The 17,008-nt window shown below is 48.6% G+C and overlaps 1 protein-coding gene across 1 annotated transcript in view; it reads right to left on the minus strand.

The window, feature by feature from the left end:
* The window catches only part of CLTC (clathrin heavy chain), a 208,400-nt gene that overhangs the window by 159,577 nt on the left and 31,815 nt on the right, over positions 1-17,008 (minus strand). Inside the window, exon 2 of the mRNA XM_030186302.1 lies at positions 430-637. Within this exon, the coding sequence (XP_030042162.1) occupies positions 430-637 (208 nt within the window). The remainder of the gene's footprint in view (positions 1-429; positions 638-17,008) is intronic.

Consider the following 17,008-nt stretch of genomic DNA (forward strand, 5'->3'; position numbering starts at 1 on the left):
CCTGCTACACAAGGAAACTAAAGCTTGTAATTGGACATAACACAACTCCCCCTCTCTACAATTCCCAAATGTGTCTGTAACACATGAACCTTATTCTGCCACAACATGACTTTGTATTTGTTCTTACCGGACTTAGCGAACTTTGTAAGCCACTGAGCCTGCAAATAGGTGGGAAAATGTGGGATTACAAATGTAACAAATAATAATAATTACAATTTTTAACATGAGAAACATTTAATGTGTTAATCACGTTATTAATGCGTTGAATGTACCTCCCTAATTAGGACATTTTCTGAATATTTCAGAACATGAAAAAATTTTTTCTTTAACAATGCATGTACACCACTCTTTACTCTCCTCCCTCTCCAAATAAAAAATAATATAACTATACCCCAATATTTGCAGAATTTAAAGAAAAAAAGTTCAAACCTTTCAGAGCAATGACTTTGCTAGCAGGATTCATGATGGCACTGTCAGCTGAAATTGGACGGCGAATGGGGTTTGTGGGATCATTCATGTCAATGATTACTACTTGAGCCTGTTCACCAACTTTCTCTCTTATACAGATGAACTTGTCAGACTCCATGGTCAGAGTGCTGAAGCCGATGTTAGCTGGGTTAATACCCAGATTTTGGAGCTATTGAAACAAAAACCAGAAAGGCAAAATTAATTGAAGGAAACTATAACAAATACAGATCATATGGAACCTGAACATATAACAGTTGTGTCATGACTAGGTAGATCATGGAGCTCATTTTCAAAACACTTAGACTTACAAAGTTCCATAGGTTACTATAGGGCTCATTTTTAAAGCACAGACTTACATAGTAACCTATAGAATTTTGTAAGTAAGTGCTTTGAAAATGAACCTCCATGTAACTATTTTGAAAGTACATCTTCTGCAATTTTTTCAGTTAAAAATTAGCAGCCTGGTAATATTTTATCCTAAAAAGAATATATCCATTTGCATTAAAATGTTCTGCTGCACTTAGCTGAGGAAAATTTGCAGGTAGCTCAAAAATCTGGAGAGAGAAAAAAAAACAGACTACAATAAACCATTGTTTACGGAACCTACATTTCATAATCAGATGGTCTTAATCGCAAAGGTTCTCCAACCTTCCAAAAAGGTTTTTGTTTGTACCCGAATTAAAAAAAAACCCATACACAATCTAACCACATTCCATCTAAAGAATTTATGTGAAATCTCAACCAAGAGCACTGTTATTCTGGGAAAGTAGTGAACTCTAATAAATGCTTTTTAAAAAAATCCAGTATAAAGGTTCTTTAGTCTAGATTAGAACATCACACTAATGGCCATGTCCAGTAAAACAACATTTTGAATGCAACCATCTAAGAGATTCCTATGCAGATCTCACATGACTATTGATAATCAGAAGGCAACCAACATATCACACAGCTTTACAATATGGCTTCAATCTTCTAATAAGAGTATATTATTGTTCACCTATGTGTCAACTTGACATAACTGTAGATTTAACATTAATACTTATGAATCAAAAATGTGAATATTTCATGGAAAAACACTGAACAAAAAACACTGGACAAATGCTACTCTATTCTGGTAGCTATGAGAATGTTGGAAGACTGGGCTTACAAGGATTTTGTGCCAATATTTTAAAAAGAAAAATTCTCATGCAACACATGGTACCAGTATAACTATCTAAAAAGTTTGTAAAATATATTGCCACTTCATTTAAAATGAATTTCTGTAGCTAGAATAATCATTGGCATTCCATATACTACTACTACTTATTTCTATAGCGCTACAAGGCATACGCAGCGCTGTACACCATACACAAAAAGACAGTCCTTGCTCAAAGAGCTTACAATCTAGATAAGACAGGACAGATACTACTGTTATGTTGGGCAAAACTAGACTGCACTCTGAATACAGGTATTTGCCTATTACAAGTCGGTTGAAATTGTAATTAACTTTACATTAAATATAAGCACAATGAAATGGAAAGAAAAACACGTCACAGCAAGTCAAGCAAGGGTGGAACACAGAATGCACAACTTTTAACAAGAATTCAAACTGATCAAACCACTTTTTCTTGTTGAGACCAGACCAGTCATTTGCAGACTGGAATTTGCCTTTAAACAATGTAATGTAATCTTTCTCAAACACAGAGAATGACAGCAGATAAAGAGGGTAAGGCCAATTTGATCTGTACATAGGTCCTTCCTGCTGCTGTGCTGGAGGCACCCGGCTTATCTCCAAATTTTCTTCCCTGCAATTTTGGATCTCCTGTCAATTGTGTGTGTGTGTGGGGGGGGGGGGGGGGGGGGGAGAGGGGTTGTCAGGGATGGGAAAATTAGGTTCTTACCATGATAATTTTCTTTCCTTTAGCAATAGCAGATGAAGCCATTACATATGGGTTGTGTCCATCAACCAGCAGGGGGAGATAGAGAGCACTCAACTTTTCACAGTGCCTCATGGCCAGCTACAGCTCCACTACCACTTCAGTATTTGAAGCTTCCAAAGCAGTATGGCAAACCGCAATGGGAATAACATGAACTTTCCTCACAGCGAACGATGGCCCCTTAACAAGGGCATGAACTCAAAAAAGGAGGGAACAAACTCGTCCTCCACTTTGTATAAACGGAGGGAATACTTGCATCCTACTGGAGGGAATAAACTCATCCTCCCAAAACATGAACTGGAGGGAATGAACTCATCCTCCTATAACTGTAACAAGAATCCTGAAGACTGTTATTCCGACTCCCCAAGGAAGGAATATAACTTCAGGAAACAAGAACAGCACCTAAAATCAGAATCACTGCAATACAGACAATCATACAGGGAGGGCTCATGGCTTCATCTGCTATGACTAAAGGAAAGAAAATTATCATGGTAAGAAACTAATTTTCCCTTCCTTGCCATCAAACAGATGAAGCCATTACGTATGGGATGCAACAAAGCAATCCCTAAATAGGGTGGGAACAAGCCACATCACGCGCTAGCACCTGTGCTCCAAAACGCGCATCCCTCCTGGCAGCCACATCCAGCCTGTAATGTTGGGCGAAAGAGAGCTTAGAAGCCCATGTTGCAGCACTGCAAATCTCATGAAGAGATAGTGCTCCAGTTTCCATCCAGGAGGAGGAAATCGCTCTTGTGGAATGTGCCTTAAAGGCTTCAGGCAGAGCCCGGCTAGACAGCAGATATGCTGAAAAGATAGCTTCTTTGAGCCAACGGGCAATAGTGGCTTTAGACGCTGAAGACCCTCTGCGAGGACCTGCAAACAGCACAAAAAGATGATCAGAGATCCTGAAAGAATTTGTAATTCGCAGATACTGCAACAGAGTCCTGCGCACATCCAAAAGGTGCAACTGCCCAAATGAATCTGGAAACTCCTCCTCAACAAAGGAGGGAAGAAAAACAGGCTGGTTTAGGTGAAACGCTGAAACCACCTTAGGCAAGAAGGAAGGCACGGTCCGAACCGTGACCCCTGACTCTGAGAATTGCAGAAAAGGGTCTCTACAGGACAGCGCCTGGACCTCTGACACCCGTCTCGCCGAAGTAATGGCCACTAAAAAGACGGCCTTCAGTGTCAAATCTTTCTCTGAAGCACACCGAAGCGGTTCAAAGGGAGCCCCCTGAAGGGCCTTCAATACTAACCCCAGGTTCCAAGCTGGACAAGGTGCCCGCAAGGGAGGACGGAGCCGAAGCACCCCTCTAAGAAACCGTGCCACATCTGGATGAGCAGCTAAGGACACGCCTTCAACCTTGCCACGCAGGGAGGCCAATGCTGCCACTTGCACCCGCAGGGAATTATAGGCCAAGCCTTTGTGTACACCATCCTGCAAAAAGACCAGAATCGGCGAGACAGGAGCCCGCAACGGAGAAAGCGCTCTTGAAACACACCAGACTTCAAACTGGCGCCAAATCCTTGCATAAGCCACTGAAGTGGAGCACTTACGGGCCTGCAGGAGAGTGGAAATTACCTTATTTCAGTAGCCTTTGTCTCTCAATTGCGCCCTCTCAATCGCCATGCCATAAGACCAAAGCGGCAGGCGTCCTCCATGGCCACCGGACCCTGTGACAACAGGTGCGGAACCAGAGGTAACGGAAAAGGAGCCTCCAACAGCATCTGTTAGGGGTCCGCATACCAAGGCCTCCTGGGCCAATCCGGGGCGTTGAGCACCACTTCTCCTGGATGCAGCCGAATCCGCAGGAGCACTCGCCCTATCAAGGGCCACGGAGGGAAGACATACAGCAAGCCCAGGGGCCAGGGTTGAGCCAAGGCATCCAACCCGGCAGAGCGAGGATCCCTCCCGTCTGCTGAAGAAGCACGGGACTTTGGCATTGGAACTGGTCGCCATAAGATCCATCACTGGCTTGCCCCATTTGGCACATATCTGCAGGAATACATCGTCTGCTAGTTCCCACTCCGTTGGATCGATCTGATGCCTGCTTAGATAGTCTGCTTGCACGTTGCTCTGACCTGCAATGTGAGCTGACAGGGACTGTAGATGCAGCTCGGCCCAGTGGCAAATTTGTTCGGCCTGCGCGGCTAGAGCTCTGCACTGAGTGCCACCTTGTCAATTTATGTAGGCCACTGCTGTCATGGTGTCCAACATCACTCGGACAGCCAATCCTTCCAGGGTCACTTGAAAGGCCAGAAGAGCCAGAAACACCGCTTTCAACTCCAGGCGGTTGATAGACCTCTCTGACTCGTCGGGCGGCCACAGACCCTGGGCATGCTTCCCCTGGCAATGTGCGTCCCAGCCCTTCAGGCTGGCATCTGTCACCACTAGGCACCAATCAGGGAGCGCCAGCGGCATTCCCCGCCACAACATGCTGTCTGAGAGCCACCACTCCATACTGAGGCGGGCCGCAGGGAGCCAGGAAAGTCTGCACTGATAATCCTGAGATACTGGAGACCATCGTTGAAGTAGAGAATACTGTAGAGGTCTCAGGTGCGCTCTCGCCCATGGCACCACTTCCAAGGTGGCCGTCATTGATCCCAACAGCTGGACAATGTCCCAAGCTCGTGGGCGGGGCATCCTCAGGAGCAGACGGACCTGATTCTGAAGCTTGCACCGCCTTTGCTCGGAAAGAAACACATAGCCCGAGGCTGTGTCGAACCTGGCCCCCAAATATTCTAGAGATTGCGAGAGGGTCAGGTAACTTTTGGCCATATTGACGACCCAGCCCAGAGATTGAAGGACTGAAACCACTCTGGCTGTAGTTAGATGACTCTCTTTTTCTGAGTCTGCTCTGATGAGCCAGTCGTCTAGGTACGGGTGAACCCGGATACCCTCTCATCTAAGAAAGGCAGCTACTACCACCATTACCTTGGAGAAGGTTCAGGGAGCTGTGGCGAGGCCAAAAGGCAAGGCCCGAAACTGGAAATGTTTTCCCAACACCACAAACCGCAGAAACCTCTGGTGCGGGGGCCAAATTGGTATGTGCAAGTAAGCTTCTGTCAGGTCCAGAGACGTGAGAAACTCTCCTGGCTGTACCGCCGCAATGACGGAGCGCAGGGTTTCCATGTGAAAATGCCGCACTCTTAAGGACTTGTTTAGCTCTTTTAAGTCCAGGATCGGGTGAAAAGACCCGCCTTTTCGTGGCACCACAAAGTAAATGGAGTAGCGGCCTAGACCTTGTTCGGCGGGAGGCACCGGGGTCACAGCCCCTATCTGGCACAGACTGTGCAAAGTCTCCTCTATCGCCGCCCGTTTGACAGCAGAACCGCATCGGGACTCCACAAACACGTCTCTCACCGGGGCATCGAATTCTATTCGGTATCCATCTCTGATCAGGTCCAAGACCCACTGATCTGCGGAGATTTTGGCCCACTCCTCGAAAAAGAGGACAAGTCTTCCTCCGATGACAGGAAACGAGGAGGGGACCGGCGCACCATCATTGAGAGGGTCGCCCCTGAACCGGCAGCTGCAGAACGTTTGTCCGAGCGAAAGGAGTTTCTCTGCTGGAAGTGGGCACGAGAAGTGAACCCAGCAGCACACCCCGGGTGGTACCTTCTAGCTTCACGGAAGCGAGGTCTATAAGAGGAGCGGACCTCCTGACCCTTAGAGGAAGGCTTCGGCCTATCTTTGGGCAAGCACTGAGGTTTGGAATTCCCCAGGCCTTTAACAATGTTTTCCAGCTCCTCACTAAACAGAAGGCCTTGAAAGGGCAACTTCACCAACCTTTGCTTAGAGGCCATGTCCGCCGCCCAATGTCGTAGCCAAAGAGTGCGGCGAGCCGCCACTGCTACAGCCATTTGTTTAGCCGAAGCTCTGACCATATCATAAAGGGCGTCAGCCAAAAAGGACAAGGCCGACTCCATCCGCGGAGCTACTTCAGATAAGGTCTCCGCTCTATCACCGGGCTATTCCACTACCTGCTGTAACCAAGCCAGGCAGGCTTTAGCAGCATAACAACTGCATGCTGACGCCCGAACAGTGAGACCTGCCAAATCAAAGGACCGCTTCAGAGCTGAATCAAGCCTGCGGTCTTGAATATCCTTCAGGGCAACACCTCCTTCAACAGGGAGGGTAGTTCTCTTTGTCACAGCCGTGACCGGGGCATCCACTTTAGGAATTGCAAAGCGAGCCAAATGTGCCTCACTCAGAGGGTATAATTGTCCCATAGCCCTGGCAACCTTCAAAGGTCCCTCGGGGTCAGCCCATTGAGCCGAAATAAGCTCTTGGATGGAGTCATGCAAAAGGAAAGGCTCGAGCAGGCTTTCTGGTACTAGCCATCCTTGGATTAAAAGAGGAGGCTGTGCCACTCCCAGGATCTTCAATTGAGAGGGATTGTAAGGCATCTGAAATACTCACCGCAGACGGATCATCAAGCTCCTGTGGCAATTCTGCACCCAACTCTGGCTCCTCAACCCAAGAAGTTCTGCCAGACCCCTCAGAATCCTCATAGCCTGATCACGGGGGGGGGGGGGGGGGGGGGGGGGCACACTCAGAAGGGGAATTAGCCCTTCTGCGTTTATCAGGAGGATAAAAAAAAAACAGGCAAAGCCAACTCCAAAAGGCCAGGAACCACCGGGGGGGGGGGGGGGGCAGGCAGAGGGTCCGAAGATCCCTGAGGAAGAGCTCTTTTAAGCATGTATGCCCTATGCAGCATTAAAACAAAATCAGAGGAGAAAACCGCTCCCTGACCGCCCGGATCCTGCCCAGGGCTATCAGTTCTATTATTAGCCTCACTCAGAGGACCCCCCCCCCCCCCCCCCAGATTCAGGGCTCTCCGTTGCAACGGAGGCCGCGCCATGTGGAAAATCCAAAATGGCGTCCGCTGCCAGCTCAGAGCGGGAAAGATCGCCGCTCGCCATGCTCGGGCCGGCTCTACCGTCTGTACAGCACGACTTACAGAGCCCCGCTGCTGATTTGCACTTGCCACATTTAGAACAGCGCTTTACAGTCTCCGCAGTCATCGCCGAAAATGGTGGTAAAATTCAAAAATGGCGGTCCGTGCCAAAAACATCCCGATCGCGGGCCCACCCCGGAGGAGTCAGAAAACACTCTTACCTCACTAGACCGAGTATCACAGCTCCGGTCCTGCAGAAGAATCTCAAGAAAAACCTCTTTTCCAAGATCGCTGCACTAAAGCGCAACGAGACTTAAATTATTTATTTATTTTTTTAACGCTGTGAGGAAAGCAGAGGCAAAAGAGGTAAATAAAATCACTCCGGAGGCTCAGATAAGTGGGAAAGGCAGGGAAAGGCGAACCAATGTGCCTGATTCCACTGAGTGGGAAAGGACAGGGAAAAGCAAGCTAATATGTCCACATCCACGGGGGCATGGGTAAGGCAGGGAAAGGGCTAACCTATGTGCCTTCAAAGTGAAGCTGCTATAGCCTCTAACACCCCGGCTAACAACTGGCAAGCCAGGAGCCACCCCCAGGCAGATTTTTGATGGAGCTCGAAGAAGCTGCAGCCACCCTGCTTGGGGAGATAGAGAATACTGAAGAGGCAGTGGAGCTAGCTGGCCATGAGGCACTGTGAAAAGTTGAGTGCTATCTCCCCCTGCTGGTTGATGGACACAACCTATACATAATGGCTTCATCTGCTTGATGACAAGTGATTAAAAAAAAAAAAAAAGCAATTCTACTACCTGTTCCAAGGATACTGCCATTCAAGCCATGTTGGGATGCTACTTGTGTTAATCTATTAATGCTAATGCCATACTTCAAATTTTCTTCATGGAAAACTGCTTTCCAAACCTTATAGACTATGGTTTAAGGTTGACAGGTACAAAGGAAAGAGACCTATTTTACCTGTATATAATATTTAAAACCACTTTGGCTGTACCACAGAAAGGCAGTATATCATCGAGAATAACCTAAACACTAGTAAAAGAGGCCCGTTTCTGACAGAAATGAAACGGCGCTAGCAAGGTTCCACGTCCCCCTCCCTACCTCTCTCTCCTCCGAGTTCCATGCCCCCCTACCTCCCTCCCTCTCCTTTGAGTTCCAGGACCACCCCCTCCTCCCTCCCCTCTGGGTTCCATGCCCCCCACCTCCCTCCCTCCCTCCCCCCTTCGAGTGCAAGCACGACCTGTCCTCCACCTGGCCCTCGCCTTCCTAAGTGTCAGCTGTAATTTTAAAATTCTTACTTCGGGGTCCGGCGTCAGCAGTGAAGGCAAGCGGCGCTTCAGACTGCCTTCCCTTCTGTCTCAGCTCTGCCTCTGGTCCTGTCCTCATTTCCTGTTTCCAGAAGGACGGAACCAGAGGCAGAGCTGAGACAGAAGGGAAGGCAGTCTGAAGTGCCGCTTGCCTTCACTGCTGACGCTAGATGCTGAGGTTAGAATTTTTAAATTACAGCCGGCACTTAGGAAGGCGAGGACCAGGCGGAGGACAGGTCATGCTTGAACTCTGAGGGGAGAGAGAGGGAGGGAGGCTTCCTGCAACTCGAAGGGGCGAGGGAGGTAGGGGGGCGATTCTCTACTCACCTCCAACGTTCTGTGGCTGGCTGGTGCTGGCTTCCCTTCCCTTTCACTGATCCGCCCTCTGACATCATCGCCAGGGCAGACCAATGGGAAGTGTGCTATGAACCCAGGCATCCAGACATAGAACGTTGGAGGTGCAAATTATTATATAGGATAAGGTGAAATTAGATCTTACCTGCTAATTTTCTTTCCTCTAGACCCTCCAGACCGGTCAAGACGCGTGGGTTATGTACTCCTACCAGCAGAGGGAGACTGAGAAAACACTGAGCTTTGAACACTGACTATATAACCTGTGCAGTCCCTACAGTAGCCAGTATAACACTCACAAAGCAGAGTAACAAAAACACAACTATAACTTTAACCAGCAACCCTGTACATGGCTTCCGCCAACTGTAAGAACATTCACTGTTTCTTTTATTTGCATTGTAGAGACTGTTAATTCGTGCTTCCACAGGTGGACTGTCTGCCACGCCACACCTGCACCAGACCCACACCAACCAAAAACTGGTAATAAGAGTCTGAAATTATGACAATCATCAGCTGCCAAGAGATGCCCACCGAAAAACTACCTCCTGGCCTACAGTATACCTGGGCGGGTCCTTGACCGGTCTGGAGGGTCTAGAGGAAAGAAAATTAGCAGGTAAGATCTAATTTCACCTTCCTCAGCGACCCTCCAGACCGGTCAAGACGCGTGGGACGTACCAAAGCAGTAAATACCTTATGGGCGGGATCTACGAAGGCCAGAGGTCAACACTGCTGCTCCAAAACTTGCCTCTTCCTTCGCATGCACATCAATCCTATAATGCTTCAAAAACGAATGCAACGAAGACCAAACCGCCGCCCGACAAATATCTGACGGAGGAATCATACTATTCTCCGCCCAAGAGGCCGCAACCGCTCTGGTAGAATGAGCAGAAAACACCTTAGGAACCTCACGGCCCTTCACCAAATAGGCCGACGCAATCGCCTCCTTCAACCATCTAGCTATAGTCGCCTTGGATGCCGTTGCGCCCTTTTTAGGGCCACCATGAAGCACGAACAAACGATCCGACACTCTGAATTCCTGAGTTCTAGACAGATAACACCGCAAGATGCGTCGAACATCTAACTTCGCCAGCCGACGCTGTTCCGAATCTCCCGCCAAGTTACCTAAAACAGGCAACGAAATGACCTGATTAACATGAAAGTCTGACACCACCTTTGGCAAAAAGGAGGGCACCGGCCTCAAAGACACCTTTTCCTTGGAAAAAGACAGAAAGGGCTCTCTACACGACAAAGCCTGCAATTCCGAGACTCTCCGAGCTGAGGTAATAGCTACCAGAAAGACCGCCTTCAAAGAAAGATCTTTGCAGGAAGCCGCAAACAAAGGTTCAAATGGAGGTCTGACTAAGGCATCTAAAACGAGATTCAAATCCCACGGGGGAACCAACTGCCGACGAGGCGGCCTCAACAACTTCACACCCTTCAAAAAACGAACAACCTCCGGAATAGAAGCAATGGACTTCCCCTGAACCTTCCCCCGAAAACATGACAACGCTGCCACCTGAACCTTCAAGGTAGCCAAGGCCAGACCCTTGTCCAAACCATCCTGCAAAAATTCCAACACCTCTGCCACCGAGGAACGAAAAGGCATCACCGTCCGCTCTGCACACCAGTGCTCAAACAATCTCCAAACTCGAACATACGCCAATGAAGTGGAGGTTCTGCGGGACTTCAACATTGTATCAATGACTCTGGCAGAAAACCCTTTCTTCCTCAACCTGTGCCTCTCAAGAGCCAAGCCATAAGCGAGAACCGAGCCGGGTCTGGCATAACTATCGGGCCTTGACACAAGAGTACAGTTTCCGACAACTGAAGGGGCTTCGCGACCGCCAACCGCACCAGATCTCCGTACCACGGTCGACGCGGCCAGTTTGGAGCTATCAAAATCACCCGGCCTGCGTGCCGCTCGATGCGCTGAATTACTCGACCTACTAACGGCCACGGAGGAAACACATACAGCAATCCCTGCGGCCAGGGTAACAGCAGAGCGTCGAGACCCTCCGCACGCGGATCTCTCCAACGACTGAAAAACCTTGGGACTTGGGCATTGCGCGCTGTGGCCATCAGATCTATAACTGGCATCCCCCAGACCGACACAATTCGGCCGAACACCGCCTGATGCAGAGACCACTCTCCGGGATCCAGAGTATGCCGGCTCAAAAAATCTGCGTCCACGTTGTCCACCCCGGCCACATGAACCGCCGAGAGCGCCTGAAGATGACCTTCCGCCCATTGGCATAACAGTGTCGTCTCCTCCGCGACCGCCTGACTCTTTGTGCCCCCTTGACGATTGACATAGGCCACGGCTGTGGCGTTGTCGCAGAGCACTCTGACTGCCTTGTGGAGAAGCATTGACTGAAAACTCTGAAGTGCCAGCCGAATGGCCCGAGTCTCCAACCGGTTGATGGACCACCTTGCTTCCGCCTGGGACCACCGCCCCTGCGCTACCTGACCGAGACAATGCGCTCCCCATCCTAGCAGGCTTGCGTCTGTGACAAGAACCACCCACTGAGGGGACTCCAACGGCATTCCCTTCTCCAGATTGCAAGTGCTGAGCCACCAGCGGAGGCTGCGGCGGACAACCGGCGACATCGGCAGACGTACCTCCAACTCCTGCGACAGGGGAGCCCACCGACTGAGGAGAGAGGACTGAAGCTGACGCATGTGCGCCCGGGCCCAAGGAACTACCTCTATGGTTGCCGCCATCATCCCCAGAACTTGCAGGTAAGCCCGGGCCGTCGGTGACGACAGTGCAAGAAACCGCCGAATCAGGTCCTGCAACTTGCTGATTCTCGGGGGAGGCAAAAACACTCGACCCGACCTGGTATCGAAGAGAACGCCCAGATACTCCAGAGCCTGCGACGGTACCAACTGACTCTTGCTGAAATTCACCACCCAGCCCAGCGACTGGAGAAACTGTACCACACGCGACGTCGCCCCCCTCGCTCTCCGCCCGGGACTTGGCCCAAATCAACCAATCGTCTAGATACGGGTGCACCAAAATGCCCTGCCGGCGCAAAGCTGCCGCCACCACCACCATGACCTTGGAAAAGGTGCGGGGAGCTGTTGCCAGACCGAAGGGCAGGGCACAAAACTGAAAGTGCTTCCCCAAAACTGCAAAGCGAAGAAAACGCTGGTGCGCCGCTCGAATGGGAATGTGAAGATAAGCCTCTGTCAAGTCCAGAGAAGTTAGAAACTCTCCCTGCCGGACTGCAACAATTACCGACCGCAACGTCTCCATGTGAAAAGAGGGAACTTTGAGCGCTGCATTGACTCTCTTTAGATCTAAAATAGGACGAAAGGCATCCTCCTTCTTTGGCACCACAAAGTAAATTGAGTAACACCCCAAGCGTTGCTGAGCGGGCGGAACAGAAACTACTGCTCCCAGACTGAGAAGACGACGCAACGTGTCTCGTACTGCTGCTCTCTTGAGCCTCGAGTGACAAGGGGACTCCAGAAACCGTTCGGGCGGAGAGGTCTCAAACTCCAGGGCATAACCATCTCGAACCACTTCGAGAACCCACTGATCTGATGTGACGTGGACCCAGTTCTGGTAAAACTGACTCAGCCGAGCCCCTACACGCACCAGAACCTGGGTCCGCACACCTTCATTGGGCAAGCCGCCCCGAGGTCTGACCTCCCCCGAACGAACCCCGGCCTCCGCGACGACTCCCGCGAAAGGACTGGGTGCGCTGGAAGAACCTACCTCTAGAGGCCCCACTAAACCTACCAGGCCTATACCGTCGAGCCTCACTAAGTCGACCTCGAGAGGAATTACCCCTAACTCCCAGCTTGGGACGAAAATCCGGGAGTCGAGGCACCTTGGCCTCACTAAGGCCTTTCACTAACTTATCCAACTCTTCGCCAAAAAGCCTAGAACCCTTGAAGGGGAGAGAACACAACTTAGCCTTAGAGGCCGCATCCGCAACCCAACCTCTTAACCAGAGAGCCCTACGCGCTCCCACTATCATAGCCATATTTTTAGCCGACGCACGCAACAAATCATACAGCGCGTCAGACAAAAAAGACGAACCCATCTCCAACTTGGCTAAATCCTGTAACCCCGAGGTCCCAACCTCCCCGGGATCATCCAGGAGCTTCTCGGCCCAGCGAAAACACGCCCGCGCCACCAGGCCCCCACACACCGAGGCCTGGAGAGCTAGCGCCGACAAGTCGAAGCTTCGCTTAAGAAATGCTTCCAATCTCCTATCCTGGGGTTCACGGAGTGCGGCCCCACCATCTACTGGAATAGCCGTCGCTTTAGTAACCGCTGTAACCACTGCATCTACCGTAGGAGCCTTAAGGGAATCCCTATCCTCCTGCGGCAGGGGATAAAGCCTCGCCATTGCCTTAGAAACCTTACACGGTGAATCTGGTGAATCCCATTCCTGGTTAATCATCTCCCTGAGATCCTTGTTCATAGGGAAGGTCCGTGCTCTACGCTGAATTCCCTTCACCAAGGGATCCTGCCCAGATTCACCTGAAGCCACCTCAGGATTAAATTTAAGGGTAGCTGTGACCTGATCAATGAGCTCCGAAAGCTCATCCCTATGAAAAATCCTAACTACTGAGGGATCTTCCCCAGGAAGGGAGTCCACCGGATCTACCGGACCCTCAAACCCCTCAGACTCTCCCCCATCACTAAATGGGCCTTCCGTGCCCACCTGAGACAGATATTCCTCATCCTCTGTCCACTCTATCCGGGGTCTTTTAGGCAGCATGGGACTAACCCCCTCCACTCCCTGGGGGGGGCCCGATTTCCAAGCCTGGAAAAGAGTCCATACAAACTCTGGAGGAAAGCTAACCCCTCCTGGACCCTCATTAGGTACTTTGTGTGTGTCCACGGGGGCAACTGGCTCAACCACAGAAGCCTCTGCAGAACGCGCTAAATTCAAAATGGCGGCCGTTCCCGCCGAAACTGAAAGCGCCGCTGCCGGACCCGCCTGAGTTGCCGCTGCTAAAGGGGCCGCCGATACCGCCGGGACTTCCGCGGTTAACTGCGGGGGAACTGCCTCCAAACGTTTGGGCTCACCGCACAGCCGACACTGACCGCCCGGCGATTCGATGCCCCAGCGCGAGCACGCGCGACAACGGAGTAGTTTGGCCGCCATAACTGTAAAAGTAAAGGCAGCACTTCCCCGTACCGGCCCCAAGGTCAGGCAAGCCCCAAAAGCACTGCTCTCTCGCTCCTAGGACGGAAAAGAACTCCCGTTCGTTCCGTACCAAATAAATAAATATATCTCCCTTAAAGAGACAGAAGACAATTCTGGCAGCTGAAAATTGAAAGGCTCTCAAGGCTGCAGTACACAGAAAGCAGCCGAGGCACAAAGCTGCCAGTAACACAGTACTGGAGAGCAGCACAGGGGAAGGGACCCAGGGCCCCGAAGCACTTTTTTTTTTTTTTTTTTGGCAAACCACGTACAGGGTACTTAAAGGATAGAAATCTCCTGAAGATAACCCAAAATCCTTTATCCCTAAAATCAAAACTACCTCACCAGACTATTGAAGACTGCACAGGCTGTCCTTCTACCTCTGCTGAGACTGAGAAAATACTGGCTACTGTAGGGACTGCACAGGTTATATAGTCAGTGTTCAAAGCTCAGTGTTTTCTCAGTCTCCCTCTGCTGGTAGGAGTACATAACCCACGCGTCTTGACCGGTCTGGAGGGTCGCTGAGGAAGCCACATTTAACCTGAATTTTCCCCCTCCCATCTGCTGCTCTTTTTATAGTTAACCAATTCTGTTTTCCAATGCAGGCATGTACATTCTGATAAAAGTGATATGTTGAACTCTTTCCACCTTTCATCCCTAAACAATGATTTACAGCACTATTCAAGGAGTTAACTACAGAAGTAATCAGCAAACAGGAAGCCAAAGAATTTAGAATGAAGACTATTTTTCCACTTGTATGGGGGTTAGATTGGTTCTCCATGGACAAGCAGGATGAGTCAGTTACGCACAACAGATAGCACAATGGACAAATCAGCTCTTCTAGAGCTCACAAAAGCCTAGTAAGCCTATCCAGTCTTTCCCAATGACTGACATCTGCAAAGCCACATCTGTTCCTACAATTACAAAACCCCTCCAGACTACCTTCCAGAACATAATTTGCTTGACTTACTATAACTTACCTCAAATGACACACAATTGGCTCTTTTCATTTTGGGGGGGGGGGGGGGGGGGGAAGACTATTAAAAACTATTAAGCCTCTTTTGAAAAAAAGAATCCTTAGATTCTTTTGAGTGTTCTAAATTATCGGCCTATTTCAGCATTACCTGCATTGGCAAAGATTAAGAAGGTGTTAAAATCTGTTCCCCCCCCCTCCCCTCCGTTTACTAAGCTGTGCTAGCAACTACCACGTGGAAATGCCGACACAGCCCATTCAAAGTGAATGGGGCTATGTAGGCTTTAGCATGCGGCTTAGTAAACAGGGGATTAATGCCTATAGTTAATAGTGCTGAATTGTTGGTCAATTTAGTTTTCAAAAAGGACAATACTGAAACTTTCAACTATTGATGTGCTTTAGAAAAAAATGAAAAAAAAAGACAAATACCAAGTTTTGTTTTATGGTTCTTGATGCATCATCCACCTTTGATACAGTAAATTATAATATTCTTTTAAATCAGCTTTGGAAGTTTGGGGTGAAGGCAAAAGTGTTTGATTTGTTTATTATTTACAAAACCAGAACGTGATGGTGAGATGCAATGAGACTGTATCTAAGGTTTGTTATTTAGAAATGGGAGTTCCTCAATGGTCGGCCTCATCAGTCATGTTTAATTTGTATATGAAACCATTATGAGAAGTACTGAGGGAGTGATGTAGAATTTATGCTGAGGATGTACAATTTTTCTTTCCTAATGATTTTGTTTCTGGCAGGTTGAAATTACAACACTGTACAGAAGTTATTTAAACATAGATGGATGAAAATAGATTAACATTAAACCTAGAAAAAAAAAACCTGTGTAACTGCAGGGCCATACTATGTCTGTAAAGAATCAATTACCAGTCAGTATAATTTTAGATGCACAGTTGAATTTTAAGTTGCAGGTAGCAAAAGTGGTTCAGACCTCCCCCCCCACCCACCCCCCGCCAATCATTTACATGTTTTGAGTAAAATTAAGCCTATGATACCAAACACGGATTTTAGGATTGTTGTGCAGTATCTTATATTAGTGAGATTAGTAATAGTCTGTATTTAGGCCCGTCACATGCAGGTTGTAAAGCCTTTTAGGAAATACAACATTTATTTATTTAGATTTTGCTCACACCTTTTTCAGTAGTAGCTCAAGGTGAGTTACATTCAGGTACTCTGGATATTTCTGTGTCCCAGGGGGGCTCACAATCTAAGTTTGTACCTGAGGCAATTGAGAGTTAAGTGACTTGCCCAAGATCACAAGGAGCAGCAGTGGTGGTTGATAACTGGGTTACAATGAACTGATATGCTTCTCTTTTGATGAAGAACTACACAGACTTCCTGTAAGATATCGAGTGCAATATAAAATATTAATGTTGATTTTTAAGACATTATCTGATATTGCTCCTGCTTATCTAACATATTTTGATACTTTATGAACCAGCTCGCTCCTCAAGGTCATCAATCTCATCTGTTGATTCAACCACCTTTAGCAAGGGTGCATTATGCAGGTACTTCAGATACTGCTTTGTCCTTTGATGGTCCTATAAATTGCCTGGCACAATTCGGATGTTATCAATCCTGAATTTAGAAAAATGTTGAAAACAATTTATACAGGCCTATGTCAACGTTATTCTGGATGAAGATTGGAAACAAGTTGTTGTGAGTTGTACTTGTAGTTTGACTGTTTTTGTGTGTTTATATGTGAACTGCTTAGGCGATAAAAAACTAGTGCCACAAGTGGAACTGAACTCCTCCTCTGTACAGTGCCACCAACACTACCATAATTTTGGAGAAGATCTGTAGCAAGCCAAAAGGAAGAGCCTGAACTGGTTGCAACTGCCTAGGATGGTGAATGTCAGAAATCTGAGGTCCCTAAACCATCATGTGCAAATAAGTCTTTTATCGA

The sequence above is a fragment of the Microcaecilia unicolor genome, chromosome 13 (genome assembly GCF_901765095.1).
Source record: "Microcaecilia unicolor chromosome 13, aMicUni1.1, whole genome shotgun sequence".
Taxonomy (NCBI): Eukaryota; Metazoa; Chordata; class Amphibia; order Gymnophiona; family Siphonopidae; genus Microcaecilia; species Microcaecilia unicolor.